This window comes from Furipterus horrens, unplaced genomic scaffold (genome assembly GCF_987537825.1).
Source record: "Furipterus horrens unplaced genomic scaffold, mFurHor1.1.pri manual_scaffold_4, whole genome shotgun sequence".
In the NCBI taxonomy this organism is placed as follows: domain Eukaryota; kingdom Metazoa; phylum Chordata; class Mammalia; order Chiroptera; family Furipteridae; genus Furipterus; species Furipterus horrens.
In genome coordinates, this window is record NW_028327174.1 from 193,242,872 (window position 1) to 193,269,018 (window position 26,147).

At 39.7% G+C, this 26,147-nt stretch overlaps 2 protein-coding genes across 3 annotated transcripts; one reads left to right on the top strand and one right to left on the bottom strand.

Moving 5' to 3' along the window:
- The first annotated feature begins 3,320 nt into the window (after positions 1-3,320).
- Positions 3,321-5,677, top strand: B3GALT9 (beta-1,3-galactosyltransferase 9). The gene is made up of 2 exons (XM_090275253.1): positions 3,321-3,326; positions 4,577-5,677. The coding sequence occupies exons 1-2, from the start codon at positions 3,321-3,323 to the stop codon at positions 5,675-5,677; spliced, it is 1,107 nt and encodes a 368-aa protein (XP_090131379.1).
- A 2,247-nt stretch (positions 5,678-7,924) lies between these two features.
- Positions 7,925-24,433, bottom strand: PSMD5 (proteasome 26S subunit, non-ATPase 5). Of its 2 annotated transcripts, none has more exons than XM_090274642.1 (10): positions 24,232-24,433; positions 20,137-20,281; positions 18,984-19,097; positions 18,417-18,545; positions 16,478-16,587; positions 14,776-14,918; positions 13,815-14,006; positions 12,155-12,264; positions 11,654-11,794; positions 7,925-8,671 (listed from the first exon to the last, which is right to left on the bottom strand). In XM_090274642.1, exons 1-10 carry the CDS (start codon positions 24,405-24,407, stop codon positions 8,414-8,416), a joined length of 1,518 nt encoding a protein of 505 aa, XP_090130768.1. In that variant the 5' UTR covers positions 24,408-24,433; the 3' UTR covers positions 7,925-8,413. The 2 variants fall into 2 exon arrangements, with proteins under 2 accessions (XP_090130768.1, XP_090130769.1); XM_090274643.1 differs by lacking the exon at positions 7,925-8,671 and adding an exon at positions 10,183-10,627.
- Between the last annotated feature and the right edge of the window lie 1,714 nt (positions 24,434-26,147).

Below are 26,147 nucleotides of genomic sequence, written 5' to 3' on the forward strand. Positions count from 1 at the left end.
GGAGGGCAGAGCGCGCAGAGGACGGCGGAGCATGCGCAGTACGGCCCTCTCGACGGTTGTGGGACCTGGTCCAAAGCTTACTTCTAGGCTGCGAATCCGAGTATGTCCGGGCATTTATGTCCTTCATCCAATCTACTCTTTTTCTCTTATCCTCATTTTATGGAGGAGAAGGAGAAGTTAAGAGACGCGTCCAAATTCAAGCAACTTATTCAGCACCTATTATGTCCCAAACACTGTTCAAGGGTCAGTGAATAAAAAACACAAAAATCCCTGATCTGGGGCTTACCTCCTAGTGGAAGAGACAGACAGATTCAATAAGACATGATGCAAACTTCAAGAGGTTCTAAGGAGAAAAATTGAGCATGGTTAAGGGGGTTGGTGAAGGAGAGAAGAGCAGTAGATGATTGCATTTGAATTCCAACTCACACTGGCTGTGCCCATGACCTGGTTACTTACGCTCTCTGGCTTTGTTTTCCTCATCTGCATAGCAGTTAGAGTACCCTCGTTATGTGATTGTTCTGAGCACTAAGAAGATGAAACGTAAATCTTTAAGTGTCAAGAACTAAAACCATGTGTTTCCTATGTGCCAAATGTTCTTCTAGCTGATTTTCATGCTGTAACACTCAGTTCCCACCACAACCCCGCATGGTGGTTACTATTATCAGCTCCATTTTTAGAGCTGGAGAAACCCAGGTCAAAATATTGCGACACAGGCCCCCTTCAGAGCATAAGTTATCCTTGTCTCTCTGTAAGGGCTCATAAACCACATGCACATACGCACACACACATACACATTCACATGCATCTTACACCAAAACTGACCAATAGGACTTTAAGCAATATTATTCTTTATCTGTGTTGTTCAGTAGGGCAACCAGTAGCCTCTTGTGTCTATCAACACTTGAAAATTATCTACTGGGACTGAAGAAATAAAATTTTAATTTTATTAAATTTTAATTGTCATTTAAATAGCTACATGTGGCTTATGGCTACCATATTGGACAGCTTGGTCCAATGACATAGGCATAACGTATCACATGGACAGTAAGACAGTCACATATCCACTTAGTGGTAGAGCACAGCAAAGGCTCCAAACAGCATATGTCCAACTAGAGTACCTGAAACATGCGAAATAAAAAATTGACTATGTTGGGTGGAGCCAAGTATGGTGTCCTCAGAGTTAGGTCTCAAGAGAGCACATTTGATTTAGTAGGCAACATGAAGCCTCTTCAGGCTTCTAAAACACAGAGTCACTGTTGACATTATAAGAAAATTTAGGAAGACATGGGTACACAGATCAGATAACCTCTATGAAAGGGAAGGCAGTACTAAGGTAATCAAGAAAAGCAAGCACCCCTATATATTTGCAGCAAATAGTCTCAACCCAAATATGGTAGGAGTTTGATGACTCAAACTGGAAATTCCAGATGGAGCTGCTCCAAAGACAATATATTGTTTGAACCTCTTATGGACAAAGAAGTCAAATTCTCTTAAGTTTAAGCCCAGAGGAAAACCAAAAGCAAATATTATCAATCTCTATTGAATAACCAAAAAATAAAATTTAAAAAATAAATAAAATATTATCGCTCTAAAAAGAAAAAGAAAATTGCAAAATAGGATGTGTTTCATTAAATACTTATAGGACCTATTTAATTGTTTGATTTAGTATATGTAAAAAAAAAAAACTTTTCATCTGAATGGTTTCTGAGGTTAGGTTTTCTCACTTTGGTAAAAATTTCCAAGACTGAGCAATGATTGTTGAGAAAACATAGACAAGTTTAAATGTAATAAGTTATTCCTAGTCAAATAATTACAAAAACTGCTATAAATAGCAGTAGGAAGATCAATATGTGAAAACAAAAAAGAGGCAATATAGCCTGGCCTGAGAACAGAATGCTCAGTACAACAGCTTATGTGACAGAAACATGAAAATATGCTGGATGTTGCTCTTTACTGAAAATAAAGTTGCTGATAGAACGATATTGGGGATAATTCCTACATATATATGCTCTAGGCCCTGGCTGGTTTGGCTCAGTGGATTGAGCGTCGGCCTGCGAGCTAAGTGTCGCTGGTTCGATCTTCCAGTCAGGGCACATCAGAGAAGGAAAACTCTGACTCCAAAAAACCTCCGCTGCCTTGCGGCATACCTCTTCAGGGGAAAGGCTAAGGGAGTAAACCCCGACAGAAAATCCGGAGCCGGAGTCCCTAAGGCGGTTTGACGTTGTAGTCAACACCGGCAACTCCTGCGGCGCACCTGAAGCCAAGCTGTATTGACTCCGTCTTTCCCTTGGACCCTTCAGCTGCGAAGAGAGGGGGGTCTGCTGCATGGGCAACAGCAGACCCTCCATATCACCCTGCCCAGGCTCTGTAGCTTCAGCTTCACTGGAGAGGACACTCCAGCGTCATCGCAAGATGTCGATTCAACACGGGAGGAGACAGATACCGTGTCACTCCCAAGTCGGACTGCACAGCCATTCTCGGCGGTGCAGATAGACTCTTAAGAAGCTACACCATCGTCTCTCGAGACGGACGGCTGCCTACGATATGCTCTAGGAGAATAGCTAATGCTAAAATCAAATGCTGACCCTCTTCAATTCAAGATAAAATAGACTGCATGCTGTTTTCCATTCTGAGAATGTTACCTGGGAGAGGTAGTTGGATGACATGTAATTGATTTAGTTAAGTTCTTCCGCCGCCTACACTGGGAATTCAAAATCCTTCTCAATGAAACATACAGTACACCAAACCTCATCATTTCTTTCTTAGGGGAGAAAACTTGCACTCTTTTGTATGACAACTATCCCTTGATGTTTAGTACATTTCTTGCATGTGCATCTACGGGGGTCGGGGACAGGAACGACTTCACCAGTTTAGTTTCTTGAGATGCACTCCAAACACACTGTATGACACTTCTCCTTGTGTGAGGATGCTATGGAGAGGTGATGTGGGTAACCTGTTCTTTCAACTCAGCTCCCATGTGTACTTTACCAGGAATTGGCATAAAGACAAGGGTTCAGTTTCAAGAAGTACAGAAGACTGGAAGCGTTTGAAGGTTTGCTTTTTTTTTTTTTTTCACTCTTTGTTCTGGATTAACTCTAGCTGTAACATGATCAGCACTTGCTCTCCTATACAGCCATCAGGTATTCTGGGACAAAAGCTCAGGCTGATTGGCCAGAAACATTATCCTTAAAGTAAGTCTGAGGCACTAAGTGCTTTACTTCAATTGCTGTTAAAACTGGCATGATCCTGAAATACATTTGGGCATAATTTGGCATCTGGACTCAGTAATTTCCAAGGTCTTGAAATTGCTCACAGACAACATGCAGGTAGGTAAGTTTCTTATAATCTTCTAAGCATTTGCTATATCTATTATAATGGACTTTTGATGAGGCTAGAGTTTCTTCTATGCACAAATAACCAGCACTGAGAAAATGGAAAGGAGTTCAGATTATAATTACCGGAATTTGTTTTGTTTTGTTTTCCTATTCAACAGATATGGAAAAGAAAAAGATGGGAGTCAGGATTCTCTAGTGGTTAAGAGTGAGCTTTGGAATTTGACATACTTGAGTTCAAATCATGGCCATACCTTCCCCTTTCTTATGCACTGAATGATCTTGGACAAATTACTAAACAACTTGGATGCTCAACTTAATTCTGAAGAAACCTACCTGAAAGGAATATTAGCATGGCTAAGTGATTAAGGCATGTTAAGTGCTTAGTACAGTGCCTGGTCCATGACAAGTATTCAATAAGAAGTAATTATGATGATGAAAGGCTTTGTGGATCAAAGCTCCAATTAAGAGAGATTTAACTCCTTTAATGTTCCATGGTTCTATTATATTACAATACTGCATATGCTCTTCCCGATGGAAAGTTTCCATCTCCTTTGATGAAGTGGTGGAAGTTTGGCACAGGTCCATCCCAGATCTCTGAAGGGGTACTAAGCAGGTAGCAGGCAGGAATCTGCTTATATGGACAAACATGTCAGATGGATTAAGGCACATTGTGAAAAGAGGCAATGTCAGAATTCAATATTAGATAAAGTTGGAAAGTCATATTGGAAGAATGTAAATGTTTGATAGTAGCCATTGTACAGTGGCCAACAAAAGCAACCACGTCATTGAAAAATAGCCCTTGACCTCTGTAATTAGAGAAGAAACTGATACAAGTGCTTCAATTCCAGGAAGAATATCATTTATTTTCCTAGAGGCTTTTAGCACAATGATGCCACTCCTTATTTGATATGCATATTTCTATGTCGGATTCCTCTTTGCTTCCCCAGTGTTTTAACACAGAGCCTGGTATAAGCTTTCACCCAAACAGGCAAGGAAACAAGCAACATTTTATTCAGTTTCCACTCTGTGCCAAACACTGAACTCAGCAGCACTGGAGAAGAGAGAGGCATGATGCCTGCTATCCAGATGGCCACGATCTAGTTAGACAGATTAACAAAAAGAAATAATAAACACTTAAAATAGTGTACCACTAAGTACTAAGAGGTACACATAGTGTTCAGTGGGGCAAAAACAGAAGTGGAGATGAGGGCTGAATGAACATGTGTTCTTTTCTTATTTAGGTGACATTCTGCAGACTTCGGACTCATCAGTGGTGTTTTATTCTGTTTAATGTTATCTTATTTCATGCCTTGTTTTTTGGGGCTGATTTTGTGGAAGAATACTTTCTGCATGCTTTGCCTTATGTAGACATGAAAGTTCTTGAAATTAAGGATAAGGCAAGAAAATTGAATATGGAGCCCCTAAGAAGTAATCTTTCCAAATATTATATCTTGAGCCAGTCGGAGGTGTGTAAAGGGAAGAACATATTTTTGCTCTCTCTTATCTTCAGTAGCCCAGAAAATCAAACAAGACGGGACCTTATCAGGAAGACCTGGGGTAATGTGACCAGTGTCCAAGGGCACTCCATCCTCGCACTGTTTGCTTTGGGAATGCCAAATTTGGTAACTACCCAACAAGAGATAGACAAAGAGTCCCATAAGAATAATGACATAATCGAAGGAATCTTTTTGGACAATGCTGAGAACCAAACCCTGAAGATCATCACAATGACACAGTGGGCTGTGACTTTCTGCCCTAATGCCCTGTTCATTCTCAAAGTTGATGACGAGATGTTTGTCAATCTCCTAAGCTTGGTAGATTATCTTCTCAATCTGAAAGAACACCTTGAAGATATCTATGTAGGAAGAGTTATCCATCAGGACGTGCCCAATAGAAACCCTAATGGTGAGAAATTTGTCCCTCCTAGCAAGTACCCGGAAAAGTACTACCCAGATTACTGCAGTGGTGAGGCCTTCATTATGTCCCAAGATGTGGCTCGGATGATGTATGTGGTTTTCAAAGAAGTACCCATTATGGTGCCTGCTGATGTGTTTGTAGGAATTTGTGCCAAGTCTGTTGGCCTTATACCCATCCACAGTTCAAGGTTTTCTGGGAAAAGGCACATCAGATACAACAGATGTTGCTACAAGTTCATCTTCACATCTTCAGAAACTACAGATGCTGAAATGTCCTTGGCATGGAAGGAAATTAATGATGGGAAAGAATGTACACTGTTTGAGACTTACTCTGGACTCATTTCCTGCAAACTTCTGACATACCTTGACAGCTTTAAACGTTTTCATATTGATACCATAAAAAACGCCATGTATTTTGGTGATTAGAATGTTTTTCTTATAGGTGTGTTCTTTTTAAGTTACCTCCTACCTTGTTATAAAGCAGCATTGCTCCTTTGTGTTTAGTATAGTTTTAATTGTACTCAGAAAGTTGCAAGTGTTTTTAGTGCCCTGATATACTACATAACATGAAAAGCTCATTTTAAAGAATTTAAGTTGGCATAGATCACATTTTTGGATATATTACTAAACTGTACTGGACCTCAGTTTATGTACAAAATCAGCCTTGTAGGGATTATGGACTAAATGAGATACGGTAAGTGGTTAGCAGTGGATCTGGCCCATAGTAAGTGTTCAATAAGAGGAAGAGGCGGCATTTAAGAACATACATTCTGAGTTAAACTGCTTAGGCTCAGATCACAGCTCTGCTTATTTGCTGTGTGACCTGTGCAAGTTTTCTAACTGCTGAGTCTCGGGTGTGAACAGGGTAATAGCAGTACCTAACTCCTAGGAGTGGAAGGACAGCAACATGAGTTAAAACATGAAAAGCTTTTAGAACAATACCTGACTCACAATACCTTCGACATATAACCAAGTAACAAAAGGGGAACACATCTGACTAATACTCAGAAAGCCAGGTTAATATTCTGACTCTGGGCTCTGTGGCCTGTAGGTTAGTGTCTTTGTCTGCAAAATGATACTTAGCTTGTAAGGCTGTTATAAGGATAAAGTGAGAAAATGCACACCAAGTGTCTAACATAAGGTAAATGCTAAGAAATGGTAACTTCTCTTAGTAGTAATGATCAAGAATTCTGTACTTTTCTCCCAGGCTTTGGTCATACTGAACTACTTGTAGTGCCCCAAATGTGTTCTCGTTTTTGTATCTGTACCTCCGCTTGCAGTAAATAAGTATTTATTAAATGCAAAATAAAATAATTTGCAAACTTTATCTTTGAAGAAAGTTATAGGCACAAAATCAGAGTATGTTGGCTATACATAGGAGAGGCAATCCTCTGAACTGATGTCAAATAAATAAAATCAACATCATGGGTGAGATTAAACATGTTTTTCCCCACAAAAAGTGGTTTATTGCTTTTAGAACAAAATAAGATGCTCTTAGAACTCTAAGAAAATATTTTTAGAACTTTTCTAAACTATTTTGTTAACTAATGAAGTAGACACTTCAATATAGAACTTTCCAGGGCAAATGCCTGAGCAGGACGGCACAGCTCACAACCGTGTGGCCCCCGAGCTGTCCCACCCGACGCAGCGAACCGCTTAGAAGCAGGGCTTGCGCTTGCGGCCAGTGCACTGAGTGTCGGGTCTGACTTCCTTGCCCTGACGTCTGCAGCGCTCCTTCTTCTCTAGCACCCAGTCTCGGCTCTTCCTCACCACCCTAATCCTCGCAACCCTGTATGGGACCCTCTTCATGACTGTGGATTCCTTGGCCTCCTCTTCATTCTTAACTTCACTCCGGTCCTTTGCCAGAAGGGTCGATGGTCCAGGAAACAAACAGAGGTAGAACTTCTTTGCTGTGGCACTCGTGGGGTAGTGCCACCAGTGACGCCAGCCTTAATGGCCTGGGGCGTAATCAGCCCCAGCTGCTCTGAGTTCCAGGCCAGGAAGTGCTGGCTGTAGCCTAATTAGTTATGGAAACATGGAAAAAGGAGACTCAGGGCTATCACAGATGGTAGAAAAGAGATGCTCCTTTTGGGGACGAGAGAATTCCAGGCAACCGAAAGCCATTTTACTACAAAGTAGGGATGGTTTATCGATGTCACCATGGCTTAGAAGAAATCTGTCTCTAGATTCTGAACTGCCATACCCGATCGCATTCTCATGCGGAAACCTCTGGACTGATGGCTGGTGTCTTTAGAGAGCAGGGCAATGGAAAACAGGTCAGAAGATTTTTTGACAATGAAAAGGTAGTGCATCCTTAGTTAATCAGTGAGATGGCATCCTGGTTTATACACAGCATCCCTTCTGTTCTGACTCTGGTTATTAGGAGTCCACTTCCTTCTCTCTGATCAACTCAGTATTGACTTGACGGATTTGAAAAATTAAAAGCAAAACCCTCAACAATGATTACCCACCAATAAAGAAAGACAGTTTAGGGACCTTTCTGGATTAATGTGTTATTATTCCTCCTCCCCCCAAAACCACAACAGAGTAAAATTCACTGATAAATAGTAAAAAAAAAAAAAAAAAAAAAATCAAATACCAGAAACATTTAAAAAAGATTTACTGTATTTTTCAAAGGAAATATAGTAACAACAACAAAAAAAAAAAAATCAAGAGACCTTATCAAAAGTATTTATTCTTAGTATAGAGAACATAATTTGAAGACCCCATATTACTTGTTTTTCAAAGAATACTTATATCCAAGACTGTAAATGGAATCAGAAGAGGGAAAAGGACCAAAAATATGTATATATGGAGGAAAGAAACAATTTAGTTCCATTTTAGTTGAATCATATTTAAAAATAAGATAGTAAGTCCACAAAAATTTTCTGGGAGAACAAAACTTCCATCTTCTTGCAAAGAGTAAAGCAGGCAAATGAATGTGAAAAAACATCTGTTCCAATTATGCCCAAGTTTGCCTGATCTCCTGGTTTTGCCTTGTATTTCAATGTAGGAACACAGCAGATGTTGGTGATAAAATTAGGTTTGACACTCCACGACAGTTCTGGGCAGGGAGAGAAGTCTCTGTTTTATAAAACACAGAGGGAGTCAAACGCCTCCGGAGAAGTTTTGGTCCCAAAATGGCTGAGACTCTAGGAAAAATCACTCAGCTCCTTCCACTGCTGTTGTAGAAATAGGTTTCACGTAGTAGGGACCTTCACTCAGGTAAGTTCTGAGCCTCAAATAATTTGGGTTCCCAAAGATTTCTGCAACTGTCTTGGAATTGGCTAGTGCTTTCACCAGTTCGTATTTGGCATCCTTTGAAGCTTTGTCATGCTCCACGGACCGGTCCATCACATACTCTATAAAACCTGGACTGTTAAACATAAGTTTCTGAGCCCAGGGCTGGTTTGCAATGGCCTGAAATGGAAGGCAGAAAGAACACAATTCCTCTGAACCTTTAGAAGTTACGTTTGTTAGTGGGATGGCACAATCCTCAGAAAGAAATCTGTCAACATGAACCTTAAAAATGTTAACTTTTTAACTTTTTGCCTAAGTAAATTCCCTCCTGGGAATCTAATTTAAGAAAATAATCTAAATGTTAGGGAAAAAAAAAAACCTTTGTATACAAAGATGTTCATCACAGTGTGACAGTTACAATATAAATGTCTAATAGTGGGGGATGGGTAAACTATGGTATATAGCAATAAAAAATCAAATAAACAAAGAATATTTATAAAAAATAGGTAAATCTGTTATATGAAAAAAGATTCAAATTATATACATGGCACAATTATAAAAACGGAAAAATAAAAAAAATAAAATTAAATTAAAAAACGGAAAAATAGACAAAACCTAGAACAGAAAAGACTACCCTAAAGAAATTCTTACACATATGCATAAGGTGGTATTTTGGAGAATGTTCAGTGTAGCATCATTTGTAACAGATACTATCTAAATTCTCATTTACAGCAGAATGTTATATTGTGGCTATACAATCAATTAGTAATGACTTTCTAATTGCCTCTTTAGTAGAGATAAATCCTAAAAACATAACATTGCAGAGAAAAAGCAAACTGCAGAGTGACAGAAACAGAATGATACAATTTATAAAATTTAAGAATATGTAAAATACTGTAATTTCCTTAAAGATACATACATATATAGTAAATGTATAAAATGATTCATGGGTTTGTAAACACTGAATTCACAACAGTGATTACATTCAGAGAAGTAGGAAAGGGAATGGGAGGAGGCAGAGGTAGCAAAGTATAACTGTACGTTTGAAATATTTCATCGATCAATCACTCAATCAATATTAACACTATTATTAATAGGAAATACACCAACTTGGTATGACTTTATGTGATTTTAAAGATGTCTAGTTCTCAATCTTTTCCAATTTTTAAAATAACAAAAAAGCAACTTTTAGAATGTTGTTAAAAATCTCACTACTACATTTTAATGAAGAACAAGAAATAATCACGTTTACAGCTTAGTTCCTTCCTCTCCAAATGTGTTCTGCAGACCAGCAGCAGTAGTATCACTTGGGAGCTTGTTTGAAATTTAGGATTTCAGGCTCCATCCCAGAACCACTGAATCAGAATCTACTTTTTAACACGATCTTACAAAGTTTGAGAAACATCAGCCTAGTTAACAATAGTGGAGGATTAAGGGTGGGCTGAAATAAAAACAGCTGTCACAACAAGTAACTAAAAAAAGTAGAGTGCAAGGAAGAAAAGTGGAGGGAAAAATAATGTAATAATGAAAATACCATTACAGGAGCCAAAATGACCTCCACAGGGCTTTTGGCAAGGGTGAAATAGTCTAAAGACAATGTTCTTGAAGTTGACAGGAATCTTGTATCCTTCAAGACCCAGATCATCATGTACAAGGAGGGGATCACCAAAAAACACCGGAATTTATTAAAAATTGTGTGTTTATTCTCACATGTTTAAACTTCCGGCTCCTTCAAAGTACTCTCCATTAATGCGACACACCTATTAAAACATTTTTTCCATGGCTCAAAACAGTTCTGAACTCGTCAATTTTGATGTCTTTTAGTGCTTCTGCCGTTTTTAGTTTCACCTCTTCCACATCAGCAAAACGTTTCCTTTTAAAGACTTTTTTCATTCAGGGAAACAAAAACAAGTCGCACAGGGAGAGAACGGGTGAACGGGGAGGGTGAGGTATGGGGGTCCTGCCGTTTTGGTCAAAAACTGCTGAACACTCAGCGTGGTGTGGGCAGGTGTACTTGTAATCACTCACCATGAAATGGGCAAACGCGTTGAGCCTTCAAAAAAAATTCACTGAAGTCTGAGATCTCATAACAACGCCAGCTGGTACACTGATACAGATGGGCCCCGAGAGCACCCCCTAGTGGAGGAAGTCTGTACTACAAGGGGCTCACCCTCCAGAAGATAATTCAGGGTTTTGGGGGGGTCCCCCCTGATATCACATCCTGCAGGAGGTCTTCCCTTGTCACCTCCACTCTCCTTGTTCCCTGTCTCTGTAGGAAAACATGCTGCTTGAGATCCCATTATTAAGATTACTAAAGTGATAACTGTATTTCCATGAGCCCAGGTACCATGGTAAGTGCTGGGCCTACAAAGATAAATCAGGTATGACTCCTCTTCTCAACAAACTCTGTTTAGCAGGTCAATAAACAAACATTTTCAACATAGCGTAATAAATAGAACACAGAAGTATAATCCTCACCACAACTGTGGTCAGGGCACATGCCTGGGTTGCGGGCCAGGTCCCCAGTTGGTGACATGAGAGAAGCAACTGATTAATGTATCTCCATCTCTCACAATTGATGTTTCTTTCTCTTTCTCCCTCCCTTCCCCTCTCTCTAAAAATATATAAATAAAATCTTTTTTAAAGTATGAGAGCCAATCTTTCTTAACTCAAACTTAGGGTTTGGACAAAACTTACTGAAGAAACCTGAGCTAATCCTTGAAGAATGAGCAAGATGTTAACAAGCAAAGACAGGGAACAGTGTTAAAAGCAGAGGGCACACAAAGGTCCAGAGATAGGAAGCAAGCCCTCTGGTATCACTAGAGCATTAAGTGCCAGAAGGGGACTGGCCAGAAATAAGGTTCGGGAAGAAGACCAGGCTAGGTCAATAAGGGCTTGCTTGATGGCGGATAAGGAATCTGGAATTAATTCTGTGATCCCACAGCACCCTGTGCTCTGCCACGGCACCTAATACCATTTACTGAAACAATCTACATACACACCTGTCTCCCTCGTTAGTCTACAGTAAGAGCAGCGGCCAGAAACTACTGTGCACTAGGGTAGGGTGTTCCTGGGACAGGGCAGAGGGCCTGGCTCGCTCTGTAAGTACTCGTGTGTTGAACGGCAGGTCCCAGAAGGGCCTGTGGGAAAGAAGACGCCTACCGTGAACACTTTTAGGGCAGCACAGTGTAGCTCAGGAAAGGGCTGATTACTCATGCCACGGAAGAGCTCCAACGGGTCCCGAGCTAAAGAGGAAAACCAGGATTCTGTCATCCTCAGGAGGTCATCGGTCTGCTGCTCAGGCTATAGGACAAAAAAAGAAAAATCTCAAGACATTTGGAAGTCAGCAAGCCTGGGTTGTGACGGCACCCTGTCATTGACTCTGGAGCACTTTTCCCCAGCCCCGGCCCAGGTTTTCCCAGTGTTTTGCATGAGGTTGACTAAGCAATCTCTGGGATCTGCTCCAACTCCAATACTCTATGATTCCACTTTAACTTATAAATTTCACCAGTCATATAGAGGGTTATCCTCTTTTACTAAGAGTAAGAATGATGGCATTTATTTGGTCAATATTTATATTAAGTTAACCAGTATTATGTTAACTCATATAGATTTATTCTCCCAAACATAACCCACTGTCCTTCAATTTCCTAGTCTACTTACTGGTAAATAAAGAAGAGATGAAATTGCATCCAAACACCTAATTTTGAGCTCTGTTGAGGCATTCTTTGCTTGATATCCTATTCTCGTGAGTAAGCGTTCAAATCGAGTTCCTTTGAAAGATAACGAGACAGCTTTTATTGTGGTAAAATACAAGTAACATAAAATTTACCATTTTAACCATTTTTAAGCACACAGCTCAGTGGCATTAAGTACATTCACATCATTGTGAAACCAACACCACCCTCCATCTCCAGAACTTTTTCATCATTTCAAACCAAAAGTTGTACTCATTAAATAGTAACTGCCCATTCCCCTCACCCTCTCCTACTTCCTGTCTCTATATTTGACTATTTTAGGTACCACATATATGTTGAATTACACAGTATTTATCCTTTTGTGTCTGCTTATTTCACTTAGCATGTCTTTGAGGTTTCTCCAGGTTATAGCATGTATGAGAATTTCATTCATTTTTAAGGCTGAATAAGATTCCACTGTATGTATATACTACATTTTGTTAATCCCTTCATCCATCAATGAATATTTAGGTTATTTCTACCCTTTTTGGCTATTGTGAATAGCAGCTATTAATGAACACAGGTGTACAGTTATCTACTGGAGTCCATTTTCAATTCTTCTGGGTATATGCCTAAAAGTGGAATTGCTGGATCATATGATTAATTCTTTGTTGAATTTTTTGAGGAACCATCACACTGTTTTCTACAGTGGCTATACCATTTTATATTCTTACCAGATATGCACAAGGGTAAAATACAAATAACATAAATTTCTCAAATCCTTGTCAACGCTTGTTATTTTGTCTTCTTTTTCTTTTTTAAAAAATATAATAGCCAGCTTAATGGATGTTAAGTGAACAACGAATTTTTTTTAAAGTATGATTTGCTTTCATATACTATGACCCCTACCATCCTAAACCAACATGAAAACAAACATGTAGCCAGAGACCAAGAAAGAAGCCTGCAACACGCGTCTATATGCAATATAGCATACGTAAGTCAAAGTGCAGAGGATGTGGAATCAAAGGACCTAGATTTGAGTAGCAGTTGCCCCCTAAGTCTCTATGATCTTAGAAAATTTTCTTAACTTCTCTGAGTTTCAGCTACCTTATCTATAAAATGAAAATGACAATGTATGTTCTTTGACAGATTACAGAAGGATTCTATGTCATTAGAAAAGTACATATAACAACAAGGATACTAGTTGTGATATACAACAGCATATTAAATTTGAACATATACTGCACAAAGGTTTTAACAGTGCTACATATTATTTCTTTGTGTGGAATTCATAGTGCTTTCAAGATATTCACGGATATGCCATAAAAGTAGGTCACAGTAAAAAGACTGCCATAAGTAAAAGTAGTTTCTACAATGCAATTAACCCTTTGAGTGGCGTGCGTAATTCAAAATTTGGATTAACATGAGAAAAAATTATATCAATATATAACCTGAGTAACAAAAAAAGAGAACAAAACATAAAATATAAATTATTCCATTATTATTTACATTTATAGCCATTGAAAAGAGAGTCACTGGGAGCGACACTGGCACTTCTGGAAAAATTTGTCAGCATCGCTCACAGTGACACTGGCACTCAAAGGGCTAATGTACCAGCCAATGAACTTCTAACAAGTCATGCCAACCTGTCTTCTGTAAGACCTGTTTTCCTTCCACATTGGATCCCAGGATTCCAATCGTGTCCACTGCTACGCCGATCATGGTGGGGTCCTGACTTCCTGTCATTTCAAAGACTTTTTCCACAAAAACAGGGTAACGCTCACAGATCTGTTGAGGACTATCCATGATGGCCAGGTTTCCAAAAAACTTCACAAATCCTAGAAATATTTACAAAAATATATTTTAATAGGGGAAGAGGAGAGCATAAATTGTGGGTCCTATGTTTTCACAGGGATAGAACTAAACTATAGGCCAGAAAGAGGAGAAAGATTATGTACTATACTGTCTGGAAATCACACAGACCATAAGGGTACCCCAAAGGACCAGAAATGTGTGGTGCTCAGAGAAGAGAAATCCCAGGGTGTCAATGGAGCTGGGTCCAAATACTGAAGCATTGTCGCATGCAAGAGGGAGAACAAAGAAGGACCAGTGGATATGCATCACAGGAAGGTAAGTTTGGAGTATTAGGAAGAAATTTTAAAATAGATTGTCATCAGTGAAGTAATCTAGGCTTCCTGATGAAAGAATAAATCTCCAATTTCTGGAAGTACTCAAGAAAAACTAACCAACCATGTCCTTGAACAGAATGGCTGGCGTAGTTCCTATATTAGCTAAAGATTACAAGTCAGAGATTTGATGAATCTGTGGAATATACTGTAACTATCATTACTAGTATTTTTATTTATGTTTCTTTGGATGAGATGAAAGGAAACCATCCTAATGCTGTAAATAGCAGTACTTCCAGAAAATCAGAATCATCAGCACATAGCTCCCTGAGCAATAGATTGCACCTCATTAAGGGTCTATGGGTTGGGATCATCTTAAGGAAAAAAGCTCTAAAGAAGATAATCCCTGGCCTCTCTTGACAAGAGATGACTCAGCAACAAAACACACACCATCATTTCCACAGGCAACAACATTTCTTACCTGGCAAATAGAAGCTAGAGAAAGGGTCTGAATCTGCCCCAACAATTATATTAGAAATCTGATCAATTATTCCTTCTTGAGCAAGGTACTGTCGTCCATGATGAGTATATGCCAATGATGTCACCATTTCTATACAGGTGGCTCTGCAATGCCAAGATTTTGCATTGGAATAGTATGGTTTATAAATTGTTTTCATTAGGTAATCTCATTTAACTCTTCCCACCAAATCAGAAAGGTCAGTAATCCTGGCTCTACTTTTCAGATGAGGGCACAGGATGAGAAAATTGCAATGACTTGTCCAGAAACACATTTTTATTACCAGGCAGAATTTAGACTTAAAATCTTGACTTTCTGACTTAAGCCCCACTTACTGTTTCTACTATAACATAGCCACTTCCTAAGAGATTCTATTTTTTAAACTTGTATTTTATCATGAAATGTCAAACATATACAAAAGTAAAGAGAACAGAACAGTAAGCCGCCTGGTACCCATAATCCTGACTTTATAGTTTAATCTAGATTTTGCTTTACTTATTTCATCTCTTTTTTTTCTCTCTGTTTTGCTGAATTATGTTAAAAGTAAATTCTAGTCTTCTTGCCATTTACCCCTGCATACTTTAGTATACATCTCTAAAAAACATGAACATTTTCTCATATAATTATATGCCTTTAAAACATATTAAAAATAATAATAATTCTTTGGTATCACACAATACCCAACCATGATCAAATTTTCTCAAGGTATTTTAAGTGACTATTTGCACGGATTTCCCCCTATGTCACAAAATCTGATACATAGCTAAAAAAATTAACAAAATAATTTCCTTATTAGGAATGCTAGGAAACAGCGTAACTGGTGACTGACTGATGCATAGGAGTTCAACAATTTCAGTCACATTTAAAGAACATACCACAACCAGAAAACCATTTAAAATAAGAAAAACAAAATCCTGTGCTCACAAAGATAACTATAGTGCTATTATAACAGCAAAATACTTGAAGCACACCAAGTGTTCAATAGCGAGGTGTATTAGTAAATTGCGCGGAATATCAATAAGGAAATATTTGACAGATACTAAGGGGACTCACGGGGTAGAGGGCTGGGAATGAAAAGACTGAAATTAACATTTCTTTGAGGACCTATGTCAGCCATTGTATTGGCCTCTATGGTAAATGCACTTAATCCTCAAATTACCTCCTTTATAAATTCATCATTGTTCTATTTAGCTGAGGAAATCTGAGGTGCAAAATGGTTATAATAATTTATCCAAGGCCAAACAGCTAATAAGTAGAGATGCAATGAGAACCCAAGTCTTATTCATTTTAAAAAGTCCATGTTTTTCTATCATGCTATAGTGCTATTATTTAACAATGCCAAAAAATGTGTATGATAGCTCATTAAATAATGCAAAACGGCAGTTATCACGTGACTGCAACTTTTTTAGAGCAGGCATGTATGTCTAAGGACAAGGAACACGGTCATTCAAAAGTAGCTGTACTGTCATTCCAGGCTTTGCTACGTTCCAGTATGTTACCACAATATCACTTCAGCAATTTTCTAAAGGCCCCCTCTTCAGGACATGCGTCTGTTATGAGACTGCAGCCTGGGCTCAAGCTCCACCAGGGAAGATAGGTCCCTGGATTGATTCCTGGGCCTCCAAAGGAGGGTACTTCTCTCTCAGAACTCTCTCAGCCAACATACCTGACCAGCATATCCTCACCAGTCAGTTCTCTGAGAAGCTGGGTTACCAACCCACTGGCAGTACAGTAGTTTAAAGATTCTGGTGATGCAGAAGAAATCTCCACAATTAGCTGAAAGAAAAAAACAGAAAAGGCAGAAAAGTTAAAAACACCCCACAGCTATTAAATTTCATTTTAAGTTATATACAGAATTTGGCACTTTATATAAATGAATTTTTAAAAGTCTATTATTTGTCTCCACAAGTAGGAAATTTCCATTGAACATGTTAGAAATTACTTTGGAACAGGAACGGTCCATTATATCTGCGCTTTTTATAAAAGAAAATCAATCAAGGTACAAAAGCCTGAATGAGCAACAACAAACAGACCGTACAAATCATCCACGCATTCTGTCTGTCTTATTCACTTACTCACTCATCAAGTACGTCCTGAGGGCTTACTGGGAGAGAGAGGACACTGAGGGATTTCAAGCAGAGAAATGACAGAACCAGATCTGGATTTTTAAAAGATCTTTCTGACTGCATGTGAAGACAGCCTAGTGGCGACAAAAAGGGGTAAGAGACCAGTTTGGATGCAGACACAGCAGTCCAAGTGAGAGACACTGGCAGCCTGCACTGGGGTGCTGGTGCCTACAGCAAGGAAGGGAAATGCATGGGTTTAAGAAAAACTGACATAACATAATGACCGAATGGGTATGTGGCCGGGAGAACAAGGCCTCGTGGAGAATGAGCTTGAGGTCTGATACCCAACCACACGGACTATGAGACAGGGCCAGTTCGATGTTGCTCTTTCTTATCAGGCCCTTGAGGTGGATGCGAAAGACCAGGAGTTTGGTTTCAACATGATGTGAGGGGCCTAGAATATGTCCAAGGGGGAGAGAGTAAATAAGCACTTGGACTTAAGTGTTTGAGTTCAGAAGGGAGGTCTGGGTTGGAGGGTAACATTTGAGAATCATCACCTTTAGAGGTGAGATCTGAAATCACAGGATGGACAAAATTGCCTGGGAATGAATACAGATTACAAGGAGAAGAGGGCTTGGGATTTTGCCTTCACAAACCCCACAATTAATAATTCAATAGAGGATAACTAGCCAAGAGACCTAGAAGAAACAGCTAGCGGCAGAAGGAAAAATCAGGATAGCTTGATATCAAGGCATGCAAAGTAAGAAAGTGTTTTGATGAGGGAATTAATCTGTAGAGGATTTATTTTAAATATATAACTGTGTGGTCTTGGATCAATTACTCCATCAATAGTGAGGTTAATGATAATAATGTGCAGGGTTTACTGTGAGAATTAAAGACAATACATGAAAGGATTTAGCGCAGTGCTCAGTACAAAGCTGGTGTAAACAAAATCCATTTCTTCTTACTACTACAACTAAGTTTTTCAAAGTCTAGTTTCAATGGTATCTCCTCTACTACAGTACTTCATAAAGTAGTGTGTGTGTGTGTGTGTGTGTGTGTGTGTCTATATATATATATATATATTTTTTTTTTTTTTTTTTTAAATCCTCACCTGAGGATCTACTTACTGATTTTTTAATTTCTTCTTTTTTTTTTTTAGGGCGACAGGAAGGGAGAAAGAGAAACATCGATGTGACAAAGAAATATCAATCAGTTGCCTCCCATATGTGCCCTGATGAGGGATGGAACTCACAGCCTAAATATGTGCCCTGACCAGGTATTGAACCTGCAACCTTTCAGTGCACACAATGGCACTCCATCCAACTGAGCCACCCAGCCAGAACTGCAGTATACATATTTTCATATGATTATCTCACACACTAGGCAGGGAGTTCATCCTTACACCCCCAGTACCAAGTATAGGGCATAACAGACTATAAACTCAATAAGTACACGTTAAATGAGACATCTTGCCCTCCGTAGTAAGTCTCACTGCATTCTGAATTATAGGCATCAGAAGCTGTGCTTCTGTCTTACCTCATAGACCCTGTATCGAACGATGTCATTTGTTTTCATGACAGTTCTCAAATCATCCAGCAGATTGCTTTCAAATAAAGCCTCCAGTCCAGCTTGGGTCAGTGATATTCTTGACAGGGACTTAATGGCCTTATAAAGAAAGAAAATATCTCTTAAGTCATAAAATATAAAATACTAATATCTACTTCGTAAGACTGATGTGAAAATTAATGTACAGAATGCACCTTATCCAGTGAGCATTCACTATGTTTTAGCTTTCACTATTTATAACTGGAAAAGGTACACAGTATTCTTAACAGGAAATAATTATGTAAGTTTTGCTTCTTAGGAAGTAACCCAATGTATGCCCTATGACGGATAATTTAGATATGTGTATTCCGGAAAATAGAAGGGGTTTACCAGTACTTATTTCACACCATTTATTTATTTGATACCATATAAAGCTACAAATTCAATTATACAAACCACCCCTTCTAAACCTTCCCCTCTCAACCCAGAAGGCCTTTCTCTGTTTTTTAGGACACAAATATCACTGCATGTTTAAGTGGATGGTTCTAGCTGACTCACCGCTTTAGCTACAGACAGATTCTCTCCACCAATACAATAAACAATCTGCTTTAGTAATTCAGGATTATTTAGAATCTCAGTAACAGCATCAGAATTTTCAACAATTCTTCCAACCTGAAAGAAAAAAAACAATCAAATACTCTTCCACTGTAGGGCAACAGGTGAACACATGATACTCAAATTACCTTGGTGTGCAGTTATTTTAAGAGTTAGTGACTACAACTATAAGACAAGTCATTAAAAGTTCCAAAAGACCCCAATTCATTAAAGTCAAACACACAGAATGCATAGTCACATCTCTGAAAGGAAAAACACAAAACAAAAAAACCAAACCAAAAAAAAAAAAAAAAAAAAAAAAAAAAAAAACCACTAGATAAAGAGCTGAGGAACTCAGTGAGTGAAAACAATAAAAATCCTAGTTCTCCCCATTTTTAGTTGCACTGAAACCCTGGGAAAATCAAATAATTTCTCTGAGCCTATTTTCTTATCTGTAAAATGGGAACACCATACTTAAGTGCAGGATAGTAATGAAGATTAAATGAGACTGAATAGGTAAAGCACATACTACAGTGTCTGGCACACAAATGACAAAGTGATACCTGCCCCAATCTGTTGAATAAACACTTTAGAGAAGAAAAGGAAAAACAGTAGTTGACTACCTACCAGATAAACTAACTGCTCAGTTCCTTACATTCTCAACAGTAGTTCTTCACTCAAATAATAGCATATTTTGATTACCAGGGTGATGAGTTACTGTCTTAGTTTGTTGGTTTAATGACCTTTCAATAGAACTTCATTCATGCCATTATAATAAGACTTAACATGGCAATCTTTTTCTTTAGACTAGGGGCTCCTCTAAGGAAAGAAATAGGCTTTTTTATCTTGGTAGCTCTAACAGCATATGGTACACTGTCTGGCAGGTAAAAGTAACTCATAATTTGATGAATGAATGATGCCAATGGTACTTAGAACTTCTTACTTTAGCTTTTATCCCCCAGGTCATAGTTACATACACTAGAATAGACTAGACACTCTGTAGGGACAGAGAGAGAGAGAGAGAAATGGTTTCTTCATTTCACTGCATAGAGCCTAGCCCAGAGCAGGCAGTCATGAAGTGTTGGTTCCCTTATTATGTGGTAGCAAAATTTCATACCTGGGATAGAGCGAGTATTTTTACAGAATCATTGGGGTGAGTCAGTCCCTTCTGCAGGTCAACCCTGAGGTTCCGAGCCAAGTGAACGGGCTCTACAGCTTGGAGCAGCCTCTCCAGAATGGATACACACAGAGTAGTCTGTTCCCTAAACAAGACACAAAAGACCACATCAGTTCAAGTCCTGCCAGGTAGAAAGGAACCTAGTAAAATCTGACACTTGGCTCAATGATCTCCACACAGACTGTTCAAAAGACCTGCTTCTAAGCGGACTTAAAGATAATGGAAAAAATACAATAAATATTAAATTAAAAAAAATAAAAATTAAGAATTAAAATAAGTAAATAAATAACCCAAAATTTAACGTGGAAACCAGCAGCTTGGTATGACTGCGGTCAGAATGGGGGAGAAGTGGGAAGAAGGTAAAAGGAGGGATATGAATGGCAAGAAATTAAATAGAAGAAATGCACAACAGTCAGATTCTGATAGGTCTTTTCTATCCTGCTGTGGAACTTCGCCTTTTTCCAGAAGGCAATGGCAAGTCAAGAACTGGTTTTAAAGCAGAACACAATGAGATGTGACTTACAGAAATCCCTCTGTGTCAGTGCTAGAGAAAGAATTTTCAGTTAGAAGGCAGTTTATGGGGAGGTGATGAAAGAGTGAGGAGAGCAGCAGCAGAGATGGAGAGGAGGGAAAAGACTGAAGAGCTATTGAAGAGGCAAATTAATCAGAACTTGATGACTACCAGATGTAAAAGCAGAAGGTGCTTCTAGAATATCTTCTTTGTTTCTTAACAGGCAGCAAAAGCAAATGAGCACCCATACACTGCTAATAGGGAGCACACTATTAAATTGGTCGATCTTGTTAAAAGGTGATTAAGCAATAGATAGCAAAAGCCTTAAAAATGAACATATCCCAAAGATCACTGAAAACATGTGTTCACACAAAAATTTGTACACAAATGTTCACGGCAGTGGAAACAATCCAATAGCCTATCGATTAAATGCATAAATGTGGTACAGCCACACAATGGAATATTATTCAACCATAAAAAGGAATGAAATACTGATGCCCGTTATAACAGTAACCTTGAAAATACTACGCAAGGTGAAAGAAGCCAGACACAAAAGATTTCCTTCTGATGATGATTCCATTTGCATGAAATGCCCCGAATAGACAAATTCAAAGACAGAAAGCTGATCACTGGCTGCCAGGGGCTGGGGGGAGGGAATAAGAGGGGAAATGGGGAAAGAATGCTTATGGGTTTCTTTTCCTTTAAAAAAATATTGCAATTGTACATACCATAAAATTTACCATTTTAACCATTTTTAAGTGCACAGTGCTATGGCATTAAGTACATTCACGATGTTGTGCAACCACCACCGGTATCCAGCTACAGCATTTTTTCATCTTTCATAAAAACTGAAACTTCAGCCATTAAACACAAACTCCCCATTTTCCCTTTCCCTCAGCCCCCGGCAACCACCATTCTGTTTTCTCTCTGTGAATTTGACTACTCGACATACCTTGTATAAGTGGGAGTGCCTGGCTTACTTCACTCGGTATACATTTTCATAGTTCATTCATATTGCAGCATGTAACAGTAAGGCTGTTACTATTCCACTGTTTGGGTGTACCGCATTTTATTTACCCTTTTCTCCACCGATGAACACTTAGGCTGCTTTGGTTTTTTTTATTCTAGCTCTTCTAATAGGTCTATAGTAGAATTTCAATGTGATTTATATTTGCATTTCTCTTAATGATTAATGATGTTGAATATCTTTTCATGTGCTTATTTGCCATCCATGTATCTTCTTGTTCAAATAATTTATACATTTTAAGTTGGGATCTTTTCTTTTCCCTGAGTTTTGCTGAGTTCAATATACTCTGAATATAGGTCCTTAATCACATATATTCTTTGCAAAGATTTTTTTCCATTTGTGATTTGCTTTTCCATTCTCTTAACTGTGATCTTTGAAGAGTAGAATGCTCAATTTTGATGAAGTCCAATTTATCAATTTGTTCTTCTGTGGATCATGCTTACGGTGTCACAGCTAAGAAATCTTTGTTTAAGGTCACAAATTTTTTTCCCTATGATTTCTTTTAGAAGTTTTATGGTTTTAGGTTTCCTATTGAGTTCCTATGATCCACTCTCATAAACTGCTGGGGGAATGTAAAATGGTACAATCACTTTGAAAAACAGTCTGGCAGTTCCTTAAAAAGTTAAATATACACCTGCCATATGATCCAGCCACTTCATTCTTAGATATTTACTCAAAAAAAAAAAAAAAAGAATATGCTTATGTAAAGACTAGTACACAAATGTTCATACCAGTGTTATCGATAATATACAGACAACTCAAATGTTCACTAACAGAGGAACTGATAAACAAATTGTAGTACATCTGTACAATGGACCACTACTTAGCAATAAAAAGGAATGAAATATTCATTCATACCACATGGATAAATCTTAGCATCATGCCAAGTCAAAAAAAACTAAAGAATATATACTATATGACTCCATTTATATAAAACCGCTAAAAAAAAACAAGAGCAAACTCGTCTCTAGTGACAGAAAGCAGGTAAGTAAGTGTCTGCCTGGCTGAAGTGGCGAGGGACTTCTAAGGGGCACAAGGCAACTTGTGGAGGTGAGAGGTACCTTCACGATCTAGATTGTGGTGATGGGTTTCATGGGTATACACATGTCAAAACTTGTCAAACTGTACGTTTTATTATGTGTAGTATATATAAGTTACAGCTCAATAAATCTGTTTTTTAAAAAAGCAATAGTAGCTTAAACTGTATAGTGCACAAATTTCAGGTCACGTGTGGCCCTTTGGAACCAAGAAGCCAAAGAGTTAATAACTTATAATCAGTTTCGTTTGACTTCCATATTGTAAAGCAACAATCTTCCACTTCATTTACCTCACAAAAACTTCTACCAAGATTCTAGATTTACATGTATTGGGTGAGACACTGAACCAGTATACAGCAATCTGTGTGCATCAGGATAATAGCAATATACCTGGAGATTATCAGTCTACCCAGAGAATTACTTCCACAGAACTGCAATTGGTATCTACTGTTTGTACCCAGTTCTGAATAATGAAAGGGAAACACGTAGGAAAGAGGGAGGAATCTTCGGTCAGAGCCAAAAAACCCTCCTAAGTCATCCACGTGGATCCAGTAAGTCACTATCTTTTCAAGCAGGAAATTTCCGGATCACAAGTATTTTTTTTAACTCTTCTAAATTATGAAACACAAAATGTGTCTGAGTCAAAATATTACAGATGTGCCTGAAATGAAAAGTAAAAGCTGCCGTTCTATCATTCTAAGTCCCACTTCCATACTAAGAGCTCCTGCTGTATCTTTCAAACATTCCCAACTTACACAAGCCTGCATGTGCGTTTGTGCGGGGGTTGTAATCCTTTTCCCAAATTACTCATAACGGGATCATAAACTCCTATAATTCTTTCACGTCCACATGCAGAGCTCTACCTCAACTTTTCTAATAGGGGCACAGTGTTAATGGCAATGTGTCAAAAGCTCATTTAGAATCCCTTTTTAATAGATATTTAGGTTGTTCCTAGTTGGGTTTTTTTTTTAATGTCACCTTCTTCTAGAATATTCCTGTACATTCATTTTGTGAACGAGTCTATCTGCATGTTAAATTCCCATTAACAGGAATGACTGGGTCAAATGGTCGATGAATCTAAAACATTGGGGGATCTTGCCAAATTGCCACGATGGGACCCCTTCTTCAGAGTTAGAACAAAGTCAAGCACTTGTACACGACTGTGGCGTCCTCCCTGTCGGTGGGCAACCCTGCGCGCGCCCCCAGCCCCAAGTCCTATTTCAAGGAGGAAGGCTGTGAGGCCAGGAGACGCTCAGGGGCACCGCTCAGAGGCTGGACTTGAATCCCGTTTTTTTGCCTTTCAGCCTAGGATCTCTGAAATGTCAGCTTTTTTTTTTTTCTTTTAACCTTCCTTTGCGACTGGGAAAAGCCCTCCCTTCAACCCACCCGCCCCCGTCTCCATACTTGGGGGCGTCGCTCCTAGCCCTCGCCACTCCGCTCAAGCTGTGGGGTCCTCTCACCGTTGATTCTCATTGAGCAGGGAGAAAAGTGGGCCAAGGTGCAGTTCCGCCGCGTGCTCGCGGAGCTCGCTGAGCGGCACCGCCTGCAGCACCGATTGAAGCGCGCGCAGCTCCTCCAGGGGCGCTTCCAGCCGCGACACGTCCCTCAACAGCACCAGGACCTGGGCCGCCATCATGCCCCTCCAGCAGGGGTTCGCCCCGCCTCCCGCCGGACTCCGGGCGTGTCTCTCTAAGTCTCGCGATATCTGAGAGCGCCGCAGCCTCCCTTCGCTGAATTTTGGCTGTGACCGCGAACCGTCCAGTCTTACTCGCAGCGAGGCGGAGCTGCCGGACGGCGAGCGCCTTCTGGGACTGTCAGGCTAGCGAGACGTGGGTCCGTTAGGGTCGAACCAGCAGTCGTGCACGATTGTGGGGTTGCAGCGACATCTGAGGTCCCGCTCAGTTGGTCACCCAGTTGTACTTTTCCGGTTGGCTTGTGTATTTCCCGCGGGGCATGAAGGCTCGTCTACTACCTGGCAAGCGGAGTAGTGAGAATGAAGACCAACGGAAGGCTAAGCGGTCTCGCGAGCAGCCTCCTGGCTCTCCAGTCATGCTCTCGGCGGCGGCGAGGGCGGCAGTGGTAGAGGCCTCTGCGGCCTGGGCGGCGGCTGAGGCTACCCCAGGCTGAGCGGAGGCTATGGGCATCTTGATCCCGGGTTAGGTACAATCAAGAGGCGGTGGGGGCCATGTCTCTGGAAGACAAGACGAAAAAAATCTCAAGAAGCTGCAAAGAAGGCGTAACACCCACATGGGGCGCTTTGGGCCACGTCAATGAGTCAACCGTGCAGTGCACCATTCAGAAAAACAAGAAGGTCATCACGGAGTGTTTTGCCCCTTTCCTCTAGGTGCTGTTCATTTCCCGTGATGTAAGCCTCAAGAAGATGGAAACTGAGTTAATCTTTTGGGTCGAGGTCCAGACCAGACCAGACCAGATCATGGGGCTAGGGGAGCAGCCTCTGATGCTGAAGGCCATCTGCAACCATTCCAAACGCATTACAAGCACCTGATGGAAACCACTGGGAAGGGCAACCCAGATAAATTTCATGCGAACAGGGGATGGCTTGAGAAGTGTAGAAATTGCTACAGTTTGCAAAATTCAGGGTTGACGAGAAAGAACCGGTAAATGCACCAAAATACTCCAAGCAACTCCAGAAACTGATCTGAGCTTGAAGCTATGTGCCTCAACAGGTCTTACGTGCCAAGGACATGGGCTTGTTTTGGAAGTGCATTCCTTAGTGTGTTTTTAGGGAAAAAGACAATATGGACATTTTAGAGAAAGCTAAGAACAGGATTTTCCTGTGTGTGTGTCTGTGTGTGTGTGTGTGTGTGCGCGCCAGTGCTACAGGTGACAAAAATATAAGTCACTCCTGCTTTATAAAGATCTTATTCCCACTTGTCTCTTGGGAAAAGGTTTAAAATATATGTGTGTGTGTGTGTGTGTGTGTGTGTGTGTAAACCCTTTTCTGTTTTCCTGGTGATCACACCCCAGAGTGTATTAACTGCTGCCCTCTCTGGGTTCGTTTCATAATTGTTTCATCTATTAAGCCCAAAGTTATTGAACAGAAAAACATCTTTAATTCAGAGTGTTGCCAATTTTAGACAGAGGTCCCAATCACCCAGACATTATTCTTTGTTCACCCTAAGGTGATACTGTGTTTCTCCCTCTGGAAGGCACTAGCTATCTTCAGTCCTTGGGTCAGGAAATAATTGAAGCATTCAGGAGGTATTACACCAAGCATATGTTTGACCACTTTGCTGACTATATTGAAAAAAAAAACCTTGCCTTTGAAAGAAAGACAGCAACAACATCGCTGCCGCCTTGGTAGTGATCAAAGAGACAGCAGATGATATAAAACAAGCTACTCTTAGTAAAGCCT

Excerpts from the sequence above, each read along its gene's own strand:
- PSMD5 (XM_090274642.1), bottom strand. The coding sequence starts at position 24,407 with ATGATGGCGGCCCAGGTCCTGGTGCTGTTGAGGGACGTGTCGCGGCTG. Across the intron at positions 18,546-18,983 it reads ATCTGTCTGTAGCTAAAGCG|GCCATTAAGTCCCTGTCAAG; the intron begins GTGAGTCAGCTA and ends TTTCTTTATAAG. Across the intron at positions 8,672-11,653 it reads CTGCCCTAAAAGTGTTCACG|GCCATTGCAAACCAGCCCTG; the intron begins GTAGGCGTCTTC and ends CTTCCATTTCAG.